Source organism: Macrosteles quadrilineatus, unplaced genomic scaffold, assembly GCF_028750875.1.
Source record: "Macrosteles quadrilineatus isolate MER2022 unplaced genomic scaffold, UCM_ALF_1.0 Scaffold_2__2_contigs__length_208266976, whole genome shotgun sequence".
Classification (NCBI taxonomy): Eukaryota; Metazoa; Arthropoda; class Insecta; order Hemiptera; family Cicadellidae; genus Macrosteles; species Macrosteles quadrilineatus.
The window spans coordinates 132185088-132202295 of NW_026542595.1; the positions used below are offsets into that span (position 1 = coordinate 132185088).

At 30.5% G+C, this 17208-nt stretch overlaps 2 protein-coding genes across 4 annotated transcripts; both read right to left on the bottom strand.

The window, feature by feature from the left end:
* Positions 1 to 1522: 1522 nt before the first annotated feature.
* Positions 1523 to 6051, bottom strand: LOC128986218 (peptidoglycan-recognition protein 1-like). 2 transcript variants are annotated; one of them, XM_054406446.1, is made up of 6 exons: positions 5853 to 6051; positions 5141 to 5242; positions 4370 to 4596; positions 3595 to 3734; positions 2399 to 2603; positions 1523 to 1865 (listed from the first exon to the last, which is right to left on the bottom strand). In XM_054406446.1, exons 2-5 carry the CDS (start codon positions 5147 to 5149, stop codon positions 2437 to 2439), a joined length of 543 nt encoding a protein of 180 aa, XP_054262421.1. In that variant the 5' UTR covers positions 5150 to 5242; positions 5853 to 6051; the 3' UTR covers positions 1523 to 1865; positions 2399 to 2436. The 2 variants fall into 2 exon arrangements, with proteins under 2 accessions (XP_054262421.1, XP_054262422.1); XM_054406447.1 differs by lacking the exon at positions 2399 to 2603.
* Positions 6052 to 7057: 1006 nt separating this feature from the next.
* On the bottom strand, positions 7058 to 13984 carry LOC128986219 (peptidoglycan-recognition protein 1-like). 2 transcript variants are annotated; one of them, XM_054406449.1, is made up of 4 exons: positions 13640 to 13984; positions 10804 to 11027; positions 9993 to 10132; positions 7058 to 7869 (listed from the first exon to the last, which is right to left on the bottom strand). In XM_054406449.1, exons 2-4 carry the CDS (start codon positions 11025 to 11027, stop codon positions 7748 to 7750), a joined length of 486 nt encoding a protein of 161 aa, XP_054262424.1. In that variant the 5' UTR covers positions 13640 to 13984; the 3' UTR covers positions 7058 to 7747. The 2 variants fall into 2 exon arrangements, with proteins under 2 accessions (XP_054262424.1, XP_054262423.1); XM_054406448.1 differs by lacking the exon at positions 7058 to 7869 and adding an exon at positions 8865 to 9036 and having other exon boundaries at positions 13640 to 13978.
* Between the last annotated feature and the right edge of the window lie 3224 nt (positions 13985 to 17208).

Consider the following 17208-nt stretch of genomic DNA (forward strand, 5'->3'; position numbering starts at 1 on the left):
CATTAATGAATTAATGATTAAGTTGGTTAAGTTGGTACTGGTTCAAGTAATGCAACCATTAAAAAGACAAAGGAGAGATTTTTTATAATATAACACTAGTGATTTTTTTCTGATTTTGTGGCTATCATTTTTACTATTCCAATTTTCTGGTTGAACCCTTCTAAATGCCTAATAAATATAAAACCATTCTGTGTTGTGGTTTTTGTGTCAAATTAAGATTGTATAGTGCTCCTGTAATGCAACCATTAAAAAGACAAAGGAGAGATTTTTTGTTATATAACACTAGTTATTTTTTCTGATTTTGTGGCTATCATTTTTACTATTCCAATTTTCTGGTTGAACCGTTCCTAATGTCTAATAAATATAAAACCATTCTGTGTTGTGGTTTTTGTTTCAAATTAAGATTGTCCAGTGCACCTATTGCTCGAACCCGAGCAATTGCGAAGTATTACAGGCGTTATTTTTATTTATTTATTTATTTCCCAACGGTTTACACCAGTTTACAAGAATGTATGCAATATTGAAAGATGGCAAAATACATGCAACAGTGAGTGGTAACAGCAAGAACATAATTAATGAACAACAATTAACAAGTAACAAGTAAATAGAGACTATATAATAAATAGACTATATAGTAAATAGAGACTTTTAAAAGAATAACAGTAATATTTTCCGATGACTTTGGAAAAGTTGACTCAAAGATTATGAAAATACTTACGATGCGAATAAAAGATGGTTTAATCAACATTTCTTGTAAATATAATTTTTCAAAAGTTTATAGTGATTTTTGTGTTTTCTACAAATATTTCCCACTTATAGCCGCATTAGGTTGTCCATAAAAACGAAAAAAAAATTATTTCTAACTTTCCTACTTGGTGGTGTTCTGACATGACTTTCCTATATTTTTATAGTTTGCGAATTGGCTCTTACAATGATTGCTCAAGAAATGCAGCACAGTGTAAATTCAGTTTTCTTTTTAGTATATCAAACTGTCCAGGCTTCCTCGCTTTTTCCATTGTAATATTTACGCCAACCCAAATTCAAATAGTAAATGTTTTATTTCAATCAAGGCAGTAAATGTTTGTAGTTCACGTTTCCTTAAGTTAAAAATAAAAAATCAAGCTGATCATAATGTAAACATATATATTGTTCATAAGGGATAACTTGGGTACTTTAAAAGTCACTTGGGAGTGCCCAAGGGACTTTTGTTCTATGTAGTGTATTAATAGTATAGATAGATGGCCGCTTGTATAAGGAGGAAATTGTCAACATTGTGATAGAATTTTATAGAACATATATTTACAAATATTTATTCTTATAAAGAATGAAATATTAACTACAGTAGTTGTTTGTACTATATTTGAGTATGTACCAGATTTCATACCTAAAACTAAACAATACTGATAGAAAATGCACAATACAAATAAACTGTTTACGAACAATTTAGATTTTTAATACCAACCCTTTTGAATAAATATTTAGGAATTTATCAGTACATCAAGAAGAATGTTATGTTTGTAACTTATTTTGTGGGCAATTTATTGATCAGTGTTATTTTTTGTAGTATACTTCCCCACTTATCTATTTCGGCTTCAACAGTAGTTCACAGTAGGTCATAAACCAAAAAAAAGAAGAATCTGTTTGCTTTTTATACTACAATGTTTATAGTTCCATATGTTTATAGTTTCACGTTCTCTTATATCAATAATGCAAATTTCAAATCTTCTAATCTTCCACCAAATTCTTTTCGGGTGTCATAGTAAAGTCCTCAAGTTTAGATCTTCCAAAAGTTATATGTTTTTTATCATCCAGAATGAAGTATAAGTAGTCACATGCTAATTTAACTTTCAATTTCGGATTACTCCCTGCAACAAGAATACAAGATGTAAAACCTTTTGCCTACTTTCTTATCTGCAAATGTGTTTATAGGTAATGGATAGTGTGTACCTTCTTTTATGGGTTTCTCAGCTTAACCACAAGATATTATAATATCTATTGGATAAATCTTTACTTTAAGTACTGCAAGATACAATATTGTGGAGATGGTGTTATTGTGGTGGGATTTTATTAGTTTTATTTGTGTACGTAGTGAGATACTAATCAATAATCTATAGACCAGTAATATGGTAGCTACGTATCTAAGCTTTGTCAAAGTTAAATGAATCTGGATTGTTAAACATTGTTCAGGAGTTGTTTTTTATATTTTATTACCAGTTAAACATTGATACACTATAATAACTGTAAGTAGTTTCTAAATACAGTAACATATCTTTTTCCTACTCTACCAAATGCAGCTATTCAGCCAAACGTGGGATATTTATTATAAAATAAATTAATAAAGTTAAGCACATGTCTGTATACAAAACCACCATGATTTACTTAACGTGTGTAAACTCACTTCAACTCGCTTAGACTGCAAATATACTTTTAAGTGTTTTAACGTAATTCTTCTGGAAACTCGGATTCAATAAATCTTGTTTTCCAGTCTCTAGCTTTCTTTACAAACATGACGAGTTTGAAGTAAGTAACCATAACTCCGAGACGGTCTGTTTCTACGATCAGTCCTGTCAGAGGAACGGACATTTTTAGGCTCGCGCTTTTTTCTGAAACAACACGCATAGTTAGTTATCTGCCAATTATGGTTCATTAACTAATCAATCGTTTTCAATGAGGAATACTGTAAGTATCTGAATACTTCTATGAAAGAGGTCCATTGTTTATATTGATAATAGTGACTGTTAAAAAACAACGGGATCTCTTTAGATATAAAGCTAGTTTTACAAAATGTGGCATTCTCTGCTGTTACAGTAGGTTAAAATCTTATGAAGTCTAATATTAAAGTCAGGGCTGAAAAAATAATCTCTAGATAAAACTTAAGTATACAACGTACGTTTTTAGTACTGTTTTTACTTTTTTTACCGAATAAGATAGTGAATATGTTATTTTTGATCTGATGAGACAAGTATAAATCAGTTGACCTAATGATAGTTTAATTTCATAAACGGATTTCCATGAACAGTTTTATAAATTAGTACGACATCAATTTATCTGTATCATCAATAATTGTGAAAACATAAAAAGTATTGTGAAACATTATCAGGCATAAAATAATCGTTCAGTCAATATACGGTTTAATTGTTTAACTTTTAGTCATGTTTAAAATCAAAACAACTAATTTAATAATACATTTTCAATGTCTGTTAGTTCCAAAATTCTAAAACAGTTAAGTTAAACTAATCTAACATATTGCAGACGACTGAAGAGTACTACCATACAAAAGTTTGTTCTATGATCTTTAAACACGTGTTGGGGGCGCAATGCTTGTCTCGGCTCTTTAGCTTGAAGTAGGTAATCTATTAAATGCATTCTAATAGTAACATTTAGTAAACATATTTATAGCACAATAAGGGTATAAATAGTGGTTTGACATGACATAGGGACTCTTATTTACGTAGAATGTATTTTTTTCAGTTAAATATATGTTCATATCTGTACTCCAATACTACTAACGGTAAATAGATTTATTCAACAGTTTAAAAGATGAATTGGGATAGCTCCTGCTTAAATTGAGGTAACTATAAAGCCAAAACTTACTTCTATAGTCTCCAATATAGGCTACATCGATACTCTTGCCATCCCATTTCTTCTGTCTTGGATGATCAAGGTCAGTTTTTATTGGTTTGACCTTGAATCCTCTACCCTCATAAATGTTCCCATCTTTTCCTATGAGGAAGCTAAACAAATACATAAACAGTATTTTTTTTATGTCATATTGAATTAAAATCTAAGGGTTATAATCATACATGGAGAAATACTCGCAAGTAACAACGTTTTGAAGACATTAATTGTCAAATTAGTTGGTCTGTGTCCCAATAAGTGACACAACTACTAGTATTCACTTTCGTGTTCACTGATGATTTTATTTGCTACCTTTTTCTTAATACAATATCCTTATCCTTAGATAATATCTTACACTGTCATTAGTGGCAAGGAATAGTTTTAGCAAAAGATTATTACAGAAGACGAAGTTTGCACAGTCTGATTCCACCACCGATAAGGAATAGAAACTAGGTGCTTGGTCAAATCTTAAAGGCTTTCATTAGCAAATATTTACTCCTTACTTCTAACAGAAATTACCATGCAATCCATAAAATGACTAGAATACTTACAGTTTGTGAGTATAAAACAACTATTGAAATAACATTAGACACATGAACTTTGAGCCACTGTATTACCATATTAATTATCATGCAATGAAATCTTTGTGATTAGTAGGATTGATTTCAAAATGGCCCTGAAGGAGAAAAGTCTCTCGCTTTAACCACTAACTAGCCAAGCCCCAAAGTTTAAGGGCGAGAAATCTACTTACTTCCAAGGTATGTCATCGAATCCGCGATAAAACATGTACTCGTTCTGAAGATCTTGAACGGTTTTCATGCATTCCTCTTTTGTTTTACAGTCTTTGGTCCTGGTATCATATACGTGAAGCGTCAGAACAGGTATTTTGAGATTTTCTGGAGGTGTTTTAGGTGGTCTTGCCCCCCATTGCTCTCTAGATATGTATTTGATCACTGGATGAGGGTATTTTTTGACTGACTAAAATAAATCACAGGTATGAATTAAATCCATTTTTTGAAATTTGGATAAATGTATATGTTATTGATGTGTTCCAAGCCAGGCCTGTACGTCTTAGTCCGGCCTATTTTCTAGCAGTTTTGATCTGGAAGCTTATGAATATTTCATTCAAGTATCACAGTTTTATACTAAAAAGTACCACGTGATTTATTAGTGTATTTGACATGGGTCTACTATTTACAAATTCAAGTAAAAAATTACAATATTTTTAATTGTACATTAAATATTTTTAAACTACTCTAAATAGTGTGTACACAACTGTTATACCAATATTTTTAAATCTTACAAAATGAATAGTGCTATATGTAAGTATTAAATAGATAATAATAATCTTGTTTTCATGAAGTCAATGTTTTTAAAATTATAATTTATGTACAGCCTTGCCATTCACTACGAGGAAATGATTGAGTCTGTTAATTTATAAAAAATCTTTAAACTAGTTTTACACTATGTTCTGTACTTTATTCAAAAGAGTGAAGTAGTATTATATAAATATTTTACTTACGTTTAACATTTTTTCTCTAGTAGTTGTTTATTTCTAGATAAGATCATCAAATGTGATATTTGAATATCAATCATTTTTCAAAATTTTGAAAGTTAACTTGACCTAAAAGTAAACATTGTTGAAATAAATTTCTGTGATGATTAATGACAAAAATCTTTAAAATTCACTTCAAGTAGCATACAATTTGTCAGTAAAAACATAAAGAGTCTGTTTTAAAATGAAATTGATTAAATTTTAAATCTATCAACTACTAAAAATCTAAAAAAGTCTTTCCTATGTTTGCAATATTTTAATTAGTTCTAAACATTTATTTGTTTCTTAACACTTTTTCTTCTGCATTAAGATTAAATTTAAAGTAATTTTAAATTAATTTTATATGTATATTTAATTTGAGTAATATTCATTATGTTTTTATTATGAACTTTTTAGTATTTATTAGTATTTTTTAATATTTTTATTCTTGAAAACATTGGTAATGATCTGAAACTACTTTTATTAGTTTATATTTTTATATAATCAAATTAGCAAATTTAAGCTGTGCTGTTATAAAAATATGTCATAGAAATTATTTTATTTTGATTAACTAGCTCTCTAACCATCAATTAATATCTATTCCTCTTTCTAATTAAAGTTACAAACTAAAAACGGTTTATTAGCGTATGTAAAAATCTATTGAACAGCTTTTTATGATACAGAAATACCTCAAACTTACCTGATCCTACACCATCTCACTGTAACTCTATTAAAAGACTACTTTAAAACATTGTTCCTGAGGAAGTTTCGTCAAGTCTTTAGCATTAAAGATCCATGGTAAGTTTCTGTATATTGTTTGGGGTTTAATAGTTTACAAAATATTATTGTAAACAAAACTAGCTTTCTTTTTGACATGACAAATAGGTTAGGAAAATATCCATAAATATCTTCACCCTATAAATAATGATACAGTGTATAACATTAACACATCATTAAGTAACATTAAGATAATATTATCAGACATAACATAATGTTTATAAATATTCAATGAGTAAGAAAATTCTGTAGATTATTTTAACGTTGTGTTTTTTTTTTCATTGCCTCCTTATAGTCGATTTCCCATTAAGAGAATATGCTATTGGCTCAGGTCTCATGATACGACCTTTACCCGGTTCGTTTTACTTTTTTATTTGAGGTACCCAGAGGCCAAAGCACTTATTCTAATTAATTTATATATAAGTTTATGTAGTTGAGTCTGTTATCAGGATTAGTTGTGTAAAAATTATCATATTTTGATGAAAGCTGGTACAAACGTGTAAGCCAAATTTTATTCAAAGGGGTCGCGAACTAGCATAATTGGACCATGGGAATTGGATTTTATAGGGTAAAAATTTGTTTTACCATGGTCTAAGATAAATTGGGTTTCCTAATTGGATTCAGATAACATTTGAAACATTAGTTGTAAATAGATACTAGGAAATGCGTTGGACAATTTCAGGCAGGACCTCATCTCAATGGCCTTCAACGTTTTTTTAAAGATAAGGTTGAGACCAAATGTTTACGTTTCCTAATACTATAACTCAATTTACTACTTAAACAAAGCGAGGATTATAGGGGTTATGTTTAAATTGTACTACAATTAAAAGTAAGTTTGTTATTGTTTCATGTATGACGTGTTTATAAGAAACCAGGACAGCTGATCGTAAATCAACATTACACCTTGCATATACCAGTTGTTCATAATTTGTCACAGAAGTGGTCATAGCTGATACTGATTCATATGAACAACAATTTTGTTCCAAATGGAAATAGGGCATACTAAAAACCAACAGGGAAAAATTAACTTATACTAGAAAATGTCTTTCAAACATTTTTACTGTATTTACAACTGGTTACAAACCGAAATCATTCATGTATGTACAATGTTAACAAATATAAGTCGAAAATGGACTGAGCTCAAGTTTTTGAAGATGTTACCTAGTTTTAAAAAGTGCTGAACTAATGATATAATGATACCTATATTTTATAAATTGTTAGATTTTTGACAAAGCATTAGGTGTGATGTGAAAATATTTGAGTTAATAGTTTAGGCTTGGATATCAACAACCCGTAGATGTTTAATGAACTAGTTGTTTATCCAAAACCGTTCCTACCATCAACAACAGTTCTTAACGGTTAGGAACACATACATTCAGGATAAAACATTAATTAAAAATTAATAATAGGGAAAGATGTGTAACCAAACAGCATTTTGTACTTTGCAATACCACTAAAGTCAGTCGTATATGCATTAACACAACAACGAAAATAATACAAATGAACCATTCATTAATTAAAATAGTTTTATTTTTAAAAGTTCTCATTTAAAAAAGCTATGTAGATCAACTAGTGTAGACCAAAAAGCTATGTAGCTCAACTAGTGTTGACCAAAAAGCTATGTGGCTCAAATAGTATGGACAAGAAAGCAATGAAACTGAACTAGTATGTACTGTACCAGAAAGATACATATCTTAACTACTATGGACAACAAAAGCTATGAAACTGAACTAGTAAGTAACAGAAAGCTATGTAGCTTAACTACAATTACAATAAAGCTAAAAAGCTCAAATATTCTGTATCATGAAGCCAAGTCTGTCAACTAGTCTGTATCATAAAGCTGTACATCTGCAGTTGTGTAGGATCAAGAGCCTTCATCTCTCTTAGCAATTGTATCAAGTTGATCGTCATTTGAGACGAGCCACCTTCTGGAAGGTTATCTGTAATATTTTAAAGTCTGTTAACTATGCAGCTTGTATGTTCTGTTGATATATAGCCTTACATAAATGTAGGTTAAATGAGTGGTACATGATAAGGAAGCAAAATGTAGTGACTTTAGCGTATAAAGCGAGGGAAAGAATGTATTTTAGAATTACAGCATATTTTTATAAGTAAAACTATAAATACTTTTTTGTTTTTTTATGCCCGCCTTTACATCCTAGGACAATAGGTTCTAGCTCAAAACTCTATAAACACTTAAGGCGAGCTCTAAGGGGATGTGATATTATCACATATACAAAATCTTGGTTATTGGCAGGATTTGAACCCAGGACTCAGAAGCCCCGCCCCCACCACTTGACCAGCTCGCTTCTCTATTATAGCCTGAATAGAAGGGATGAAAATCATTGGAAAAACACTAGCACACTAAAGCGAAAATTGAGAAATGTTTTAGTATTTTAACTAGAAAAAAGAATATGAAAAAGTATATTTACTATTGAAATGCAAATTTTACCGGTCTTTAGAAACGTTTCGTTGGTACCCGTACGTAATTTTTTAAGTAAATTGTCTGTAAAACAATACAATCCCCTTTTATGAGTACTAATACCTTAAACCCAAGAAACGAAATACTGGAGGTTTAAAGATGCAGAGTGAATACATATAATTACATCTTATTTATATTTTCTTGCATCTCTTTATAATCTGTAGTTTTAGCGTTTCATGTAAGAAAACAAAAAATGGGGTTTGCACTCATTTCCCAGTATTTTAGATCCATTTTTAAGCACCCGGTTAATCTGGTTAGTCTATTGGAATTGCATAAAGGTGACTGAGTAAATCTTTTGTACATGGAATGCTTGGATTAGCTCATTATGCTTTTATATTTCTACTTATTTTAATTTTCCATGAATATTAAACACATTATAGAAAAGATTAAAAACTTATTTAAAATATTTAAAGAGATAAACAACAGTGTATTTCATATATAAAGTGTATACATAATTTACGAATTCAGTCATATGTGTGTGCTTCAAGGTCATACGTAAAGTCTTCAACTCCAGAAGTTTGAAAACAAATAATATTCTTCCTAGTAAGGTGGTCTGTAAGCTTTTCCACGGCAATTATAGCTTTATTTGTTGGGTATATGCCGTCCGGTTTTTCCTCTATGTCATCTGAAACACATTAAATGTGTCTTCAGAATGCTAAAAATTCAAGTTTTGATCATAAGTAATTCACGAAAGGTTTTAAGCGTAGAAAACGCATACGGCAACGGTAAAACTTCTCCTACTAACCAAGTATAGGAAACATTGTGATATATGTTTACAAATATTTTTGAGAGTTAATTCAACAGTTTTAGGTTAAACTATTCATGACCTATAGTAGGTTATTTACTTTGCCTGAAATTCCATGATTGCTCCCTACCAGCAACTTTTGATTTCTTGCTTATGTTTTGTTGTTTTGCTCAAATGAGTTTGATTATACTGATATCACCTTCTATGTAAATTGGACAAACCCCGCACTACCCCGACTAATTAATTCTGCTTTAAATCCATTAATTTACCTCCATTGTTTTTTCATCCGTATTACTATTTATTTATCTTCTCTTCCTATTTTCACGGTCGTGATTGTTTCTTCGTCTCAAAGGTACGAGTATTACATATTCATAATTATTTAGTTAGTCCAGATTATCTCACAAAGAAGATGGACCAAAGTTTCTTAGCATTTCTTCCAGGATTGGAGATTGCGCCCTCAATTTGGTGAGAGCCATCCATGTTGAGCTTGATGACTGGCTGCAGTCTGCTCGTAATCTCCTTCTCTGGTTACAATATTGAGTAATTTCCTGGGCCAACCTCCTTACACCATTGCAGTTCCTGTAATCAGTAGATACACAGTCTCTACTGGCCTACACGATGGATCTCCTTCATACAAACCGATCTCCTGTAGATGCTTCTTGAACCGTCCAAACTCGATGGCCACCGGTCTGGATTTTTTTAACCAAGCATTCTAGCATTGCGGTGGTCCTGTGAATTTTCACTCAAATAAAACTACTGTTTAACTATAGTGATTTTCAAATATGTCTTTCCACAATTAGAACAAAAAATGGTCTATTATCTGTGGTCTTACTCACATCTATAGTCTCCTATGTAGGCGACATCTAAGCTCCTTCCATCCCATTCGGCCTGTTTTGCATTTCCCAGGTTGGTTTTGAAAGGCTTCGCTTTCCAACCCCTCCCTTCATACGCTTTTCCATCAGCCCCTATCAAAAAGCTGAAATAAGACTTACATTTGTACTTATAGATATTTTAAGTTTACTACGAGATCTCTAAATCTCTAAGCTTCTAAATCTTGTCCGTAACGCATTGAACAAACTGTTTTCAATATTATATTGTCATTTTAAGATTTTCAACTTTATATCTTGGTAATATGGATAATTCATGTACTGTAGTTTCTTTCGAAGCATAAGATCGACGTTTAAAACATTTTAGTTAATGTATATATTATTTAGTCTACTTTATTGAGTTTCCCTTAGACTGAAGACACAATATTATATTGAATTGCACTGTGCAGTTACTCGTTATGGTAATTGGTCTTTTGATAACCAATGAATAAAATTAAGTCTATTTCCCAACAAGTCAACTAAAGATGTTAGATTATAAATACTTGTTTATTAACCACTAAGCTATTCCCGGATTTTACAAAAAATTTCCATTAATTCTTTTTAAACGTGTAAATTTGTCATCATGAGATTCCCAATTTAAACCTAATAAACTAGATGCAACTAAAATACTATGTACCACGCTCTAAAAGAGTACTTAGGTGTGTCGAAGGGGATGGAGCAGTTATTTTGAAACCTTAAATTTTCCTTGTCTAGTTAAACTTAGTATTTATAAGCTCAAAAATATAATTTCGGACGATTAAAGTAAAATCGCTCCTCTTACTTCCAAGGAATGTCCTGGTAGCCTTTTAGATTCATGTATTCGTCTTGCAGCCGTTTTACAATTTTCTTGCATTCTGCTGTAGTCTTGCACTCTTCAGTCTGTGTGTCAAAGAGCATCAGCATTTTGGCGGGAAGCTCGAGAAGCTCCGGCTTTTTGCGCGGGGGAACCGCCCCCCAATCCTCCCTTGTAACCAACTGAATGTACGGTCTTTGTAGATACTTCATCTGTGAACCAAATTATATGTTTTTTCAACACCTTTAACATTACACAATGATTCTTTCAATCCATCAAAGTAAGACCAGTTTATGTCTTGGTTTATGATACAAATAGTTTTTACTGATTTTCTAGAAAAATTCTCTTACTTTTAGTTAATGTTTATAATTTTTGTTTAGTAGTGTAGTACTCTTTGATATTCAAAATTAAATCTTGAAAAATGCCAATGCAATTAAAAGATGTACAATAGATTACAAATCTTGGAAAGATTAAGTATATTATATTTATACATCCCTGGAATATGTATTTTAAGACGGCGATAAGTGAAGGATGAGTGTTGTATGCATAGGATAACTGCTTTGTTCCTGGTTATGATCAATTGGTTCTTTGTTTAGGCATATATTAAAATCCCAATGATGAATGTGTGCTGGTTTCCGAGCAATCAAAGATATTCTGAATTTTCTCAAAAGGGACCAGAAACTATGTTCACTCAGCTAACCAGCTACATGACATATATTTTCAAGAGATGTTTGTAAAAACACAATAAAATTCAATGAAACTATTATATTTATATTTCACGTATACCTTCCCGTGGAATAGAATACTGACCACTTGAAAGGTGCATCTTTTTATGATACATTTTATTTTATGAATTTACCAAAAAACACCAGTTTTAATGACAGTTGAAAAATTGTTCTTTCAAGAGGTGTTCCTGAGTTCACATTAGGAATTCAAAGGTGTTAGAATATAAAACAAGCAATTCAGTAAACTTGAGACAAAGCGGATTATTGCAGGAGCAGAAGACGAAACACCACCTAAGAACCTTACTGAAACAATAAGCTTTTCCTAAGGCTTTCAAAGACGTATTAGGCATTACTTTGCATTAACCTTTATTTGAACCTTTATTTATTAACCTTTATTTAGAAATTTATGCACATTTCGAATAGTTTCGAAATGTGCATAAATTTCTATCAAAAATCTAATCAAACATCCTAAAATGTCTCAATTTATAAAAAATAATACACTAGATTTATCCTTACAAAACCTTTTTTTGGAAATCCAAAATAATTTAATCCATAACGTTGTTTTAAAAATAATGATTACTAACAGATGTTTATTGTCTTAGATTAAAAATCATGATCAATTTTGATGTGATCAATTTTTTACCTTGATGAGTATTAGAACTATTTTCACTTTATATGCATATACCAGGAATATCATAAGTACTATGGGAATTCATATAGAGTTTTGAAATTATGTTTATTTTTACTAACTAGTAATGTCAACCGTTTACACAATACAGCTTATATACACTAATAACACACTTTTAATAAAACTGTTCTAAGTTTAGATTTTGTTTAGGCGAAGAAAGAATTGGTAACTTTAAAATAAAACTCGAAATACATCAAGTTGAATATTTTATAAGTTTAGAAAACTTAGAACAGTTATACTCTCCCTTATACACTACCAAATATAAACATGTAACAAATAGTGCTAAGCATACTTTTTACTATTTTACAAAGTTGTGCCATTAATTATTGTTAATTTGTAAAAGGAGATTACCAAATTTGAAAAATTCAAGGATAAGCTAGACCATATTTTATAAAAGTTTGTTTTAGGATTGGCTTACACCTGCTAACTGCGTTGACATTTTAAGTGGGTAATCCCCATGGCAAAGATTAAATACTGTTTTTATTTGGGGCATTTACCCTTGTCAAATAAGCTGACAACTCCAATTTTCATGCAAATGCATTTGGTTGTAGCTATCCTTTTGTTTAATCTAGTCAAAACAATTCGAACGGTATATTAATTGTTATTCTTTTTACCACATTACTTTTTAGGTGTTGAACTTGAAGAACAGGTAAATGCCAACCTGATAAATGGAATTAGCTTTTAATGTAATTAGAGGTATTATTTGTTGTATATGATTTAAGAAGATATTAGTAAAAGTACAAAAAATACCAAGGTTTTGTAATTAACGTCAATTAATAATATCTTCTCGCTAGCCAAGGTAGTCATAAAGTTAACATAACTAGTATACTGTATGTAAAGTTATATCTATTATGACAGGGAAAACTAAAATATTACCTTACATAACCATGTAAATGCGTTGGACGAAAATGGTTGGTCCTTTAAAATGGTTTAAGCTATTTATCACTGTAAATATTACAGTTTTTGAGATCAGCTAGGTTGTTTGTAATCAGGATATACACTTATACAGTTTTCTTACACTCTTCTATTATAGACTATTAAATCCAATTTGGCAAATTTAGTATTCATACACTGACTTGCAGTAAGGTTATTTAGACTGTAAAGTGTCTAAATAACAAAAAAATGTACAGTTTCCAGCTGCAATAGTAGGTACAAATGACTGTAATACTCCTCATGATTAAGATTTCGATATTAATAATATTATACACAGTAGTTTTACAGCCATATAAATCTTTGAGTTATTTTAAGGATTTAATTCTTGCCTGTGAGCTTATTTTAATCCTCATTTCTTCTGGAAGGTGGAGAAAGATTGGTTACTTTAAAAATAAAACTGAAAATATGTCAAGTTGAATATTTCACAAGTATTTATCATATTAGATTATATCAAAGCGTGTTTGAAAAATCTACTTACAATTTAGAGCAAGTTACAGCTTTGCTAAGTTCAACGCATGTTCCCAAATTTCTGTTCTGAACTATTTGCAAGTATTAGTATGTCAGTAAATGTATTAGTAGCTTCTTGTACAGTTCCACTCATTTTCAAGTTTAAGATTGGTTTAACGTAATTGAGTAAAAGTATCTAACCTAAATTCTTCCCCGGTCTAAGCCAAATTATAACCAATCTTAAACAAAAAACGAAACCCATCTACGTCATATAAGATTACATGATGTGTTATGATGATTTATGATATCAAAATCATAACCTACTGCTATGGTTTGGAAGATAAAAAAACATTACTGATAGTAGTGTTGAAACATTTGTTTAGGTCCATAGTCTTACAATAGTGTTATCAATTTTCTATATTCTTCGTGTAATTAGACAAAGTGAAAACTCTTACTTTTGTTATGACCCAGTTTTTATACGTAGGTTGATTTCCAGCTGGCATTCTGAACCAAGTTCAACTCCAAAATATCACAATTACGCCCATGTAACTAAAACTTCAAGATAACGTAAATTAAGACTAATTAGAATGTAAGTACAGTACCATGTTCTTTGTTTGTATACAATATATTCAGATAATCAATATTGAGTAGCAAAACATTCATATTTTTTTAATCCAGAAATTTTTACATGAAAATCACCTGCCAATGCAGCAGAAATAAACTTTTATACCAAACAAAACTGCCACCAATAATAATTTTTCTTGTCTGCTAGAAGTTATGTAGTTGTTACTCCTGTAATCACAAGAAAGGTAATTATAACAGTTATTATCGAAAACCTGAGTATAGATCAGAGTAACTACTGTGAAAAGAAGTAACACCCAAACAATAAGTAATTTCAGTAAAACAACAAAAGGTTTTATCTTACTGAAATAACAGATTTTTATTCGCCACAGTTGGCAGACTTGTTTGTTTAATCTGTGGGATAAAACACGAAATGCTGACATCACTGGCTGCGTCAGCTGTGTTAATTTTGTAAATATGCTGTTTCCCTTTATTATTTTATGTTCAAAAACAAGAGTTTGCGCTATCATAACATTTTATGGATCATGAACACATTAGCTGTTATCGTATAACCAAGCAGCAGTATTAAGAAGAAAATGTTGATAATCTATCTATCTATATATTAATAACGTAAGCCGATTCTTTGCGTCAAAATATTGTGGGCGACTGGGAAGTCGTAGAATGACGGAAGAGGGCTCAAATTAAAGGTCTCGATCCCGTGACGGCGGGAAAAATAGTCAAATTCCCATAATTATAACACAAAATTAGATATAACATAAAATGTTCTCCATAAGAATAGCATTAGGAGCCATTTACTGCTGATTTTTGTTTACTTCAATACAGCTGATCGTGATTAAATCATTAAGCCAGTAAGCAGTACATTACATTTGGATTACTCATTTGCCAGTCAATTCTGCAATGTACTGTATACTATATAAAACCAGGGATAACGTTACCAATAAGTAGTAGGATCATAGTAAAGGGAGCATCCATGTATAACAGTAAAACCTAGAGGTAGGTACCTTTTCTTAAAACTAACCAAAAATATGCATGTCGAAGATGAATAAATGGATCGGGGTTGCTAATTTAGAGGTTTTTACCAAGAACTAAGCTTATCCCAACACACTTTTATTTGCCTTTTCATATTTGACGAAGACAATTTCTAATATTTCAATTTGGGAAGCCTTTTTTATCATCATTAACCAAAAGACCAAAGCTAGCTTAGTAAATCAATATTTATTCACAAACATGTTTGCTGCCTTTAGCAGAGTTAAACCGGAGTCATTCAAATTATTTATTGAAATTTACATCAACAAAAACAAACAACAAACTGTTTTTTACACAAAATATATGTTGTACTGAGATATCTATCTTGACACATATATAATTTGATTCCAAGTTTGTTTAAATATAACAATAATTTGTTTTACATTTTGAGCTTTTTAAGGACTTATGTCCCTACAAGCCACTTAGTTACTTATTACTTTTGTAAACTTTTCACATAATTACTTGCTGAATACAAACTTTTGATCAATTATTTACTTATATACTCGTAAAATGAGAGGTTTTAAAATATTTAAAAAGTAGTCGTCAATCTATGGGTAAAAATTACAGTTCAAACTCTTGTGTGCATTAATTGAACGATTGTTAAATCTCAACAAGGCTTAGAAGTTTTAATTTAGAGTTTTACGTAGAGTCACACAATTTTTAATTTAAGTTTATTAATCTAAAGAAAATTATAAGTTATATAAAACCACCTCTTAAAATAAAATTATTAATTAGTTATTATTAGTTAGTTATTATTAGTTAATTATTATTGGTCATTATAAAATTGTTAATATTAAACTTTTACCGCATAATTAGACTATGACACACCCACATTGTACTAAATGCTCTTACGATAATATACCAGATTAAATTTCAAAATCAACAAATGTTAAAGGAAGTATAAAGTATTTTTAATCTTCATTTCAAGTTTTTAACCTTAAAAAGTTTTTGCAAATTGTTTTATTATGTCTGTGAACCAGACTATGAAACTAGAGTATTTGTTTGTATAATGTACTCACTTCCATTCAGGGAAAACTCTGTGACTACTCAGCCAACAGACCAAACACAAATTCAGAATGGTGAAAGACCAAGGTTCTACGATTTGAAAAAGATGAGAGAGGAGCTAGAAGACTTTGTCCAGTTTCATGAAAATATTACACTCAAAATTTTTGGAAACAAAGGCTACATCAGGGATCTTATGGTAAACGACGAGTACGTGTTCAACATTTGGTTGTGCAGGAGAATGTTCGAGTACCACACTCCCAGGTTGAAGTATTACTATACAGTCTTAAAGGACAGAAAATTCGATAGAGAAGAATTTCTAAAACAGACATGTGATTTTAACTTTTTATGGATGAACGATGTTCCGATCTCCGAAGTACTAAGTGATGCGGGGACGGTAAGTGCCGAAGCTTCTCCTAAGGCAATATTATAAACTCCAAAATCTTGTAATCTTAGATAGTAAGATAATGTAATATACTGTAAATTAAAAACAGTTTTGAGCCTCATAGGGTAAGATCGGAGTTACTTTCAAAGCTGGAATCGACTTTGAATCGAGTAGATTAGGCTACATACCTTTGGTCGTCAGTGCACTATTTATAGAATACTACATTGAGCATTCAAAGTTGACCCAGTATATGTTAATTTAAGTTTTTTTTTCTTTAAATAAATGGTTATCTTTTGTTCATATGACTTATTTTATGATGAATCACATCTAAATTATAAAAGTCTTTTGACGATCAAATATTAAATATTTTTGCTTAAGCTGAGTACTTTATAGCTTATTAAGACCCTAAGGTGATAATATAAATATTGAAAATAAATAAATACTTTTAGGTTTTACTTATTGTACATAACAATTAAAATGTTTATATATTGAAGAGATTGTTGTTTTAACTTCTAATAAAGCATCATATCGTTCATTTGACGGTTTTATATGCGATGCCCTTGGTACTCATCCTTGTACAGTTAAAATATATCAGTTAACTAAAT

Bases quoted from the DNA above. Each gene is read 5' to 3' on its own strand.
- LOC128986218 (XM_054406446.1), bottom strand. The intron at 3,735-4,369 runs GTAAGTAGATTT...GTATTTGTTTAG, and splicing joins TTCGATGACATACCTTGGAA to CTTCCTCATAGGAAAAGATG. The intron at 2,604-3,594 runs GTAAGTTTTGGC...GTGTTGTTTCAG, and splicing joins CTATATTGGAGACTATAGAA to AAAAAAGCGCGAGCCTAAAA.
- LOC128986219 (XM_054406448.1), bottom strand. From the start codon at position 11,027: ATGAAGTATCTACAAAGACCGTACATTCAGTTGGTTACAAGGGAGGAT. The intron at 10,133-10,803 runs GTAAGAGGAGCG...GTCTTATTTCAG, and splicing joins TACCAGGACATTCCTTGGAA to CTTTTTGATAGGGGCTGATG. The intron at 9,037-9,992 runs GTGAGTAAGACC...AATGTGTTTCAG, and splicing joins CTACATAGGAGACTATAGAT to ATGACATAGAGGAAAAACCG.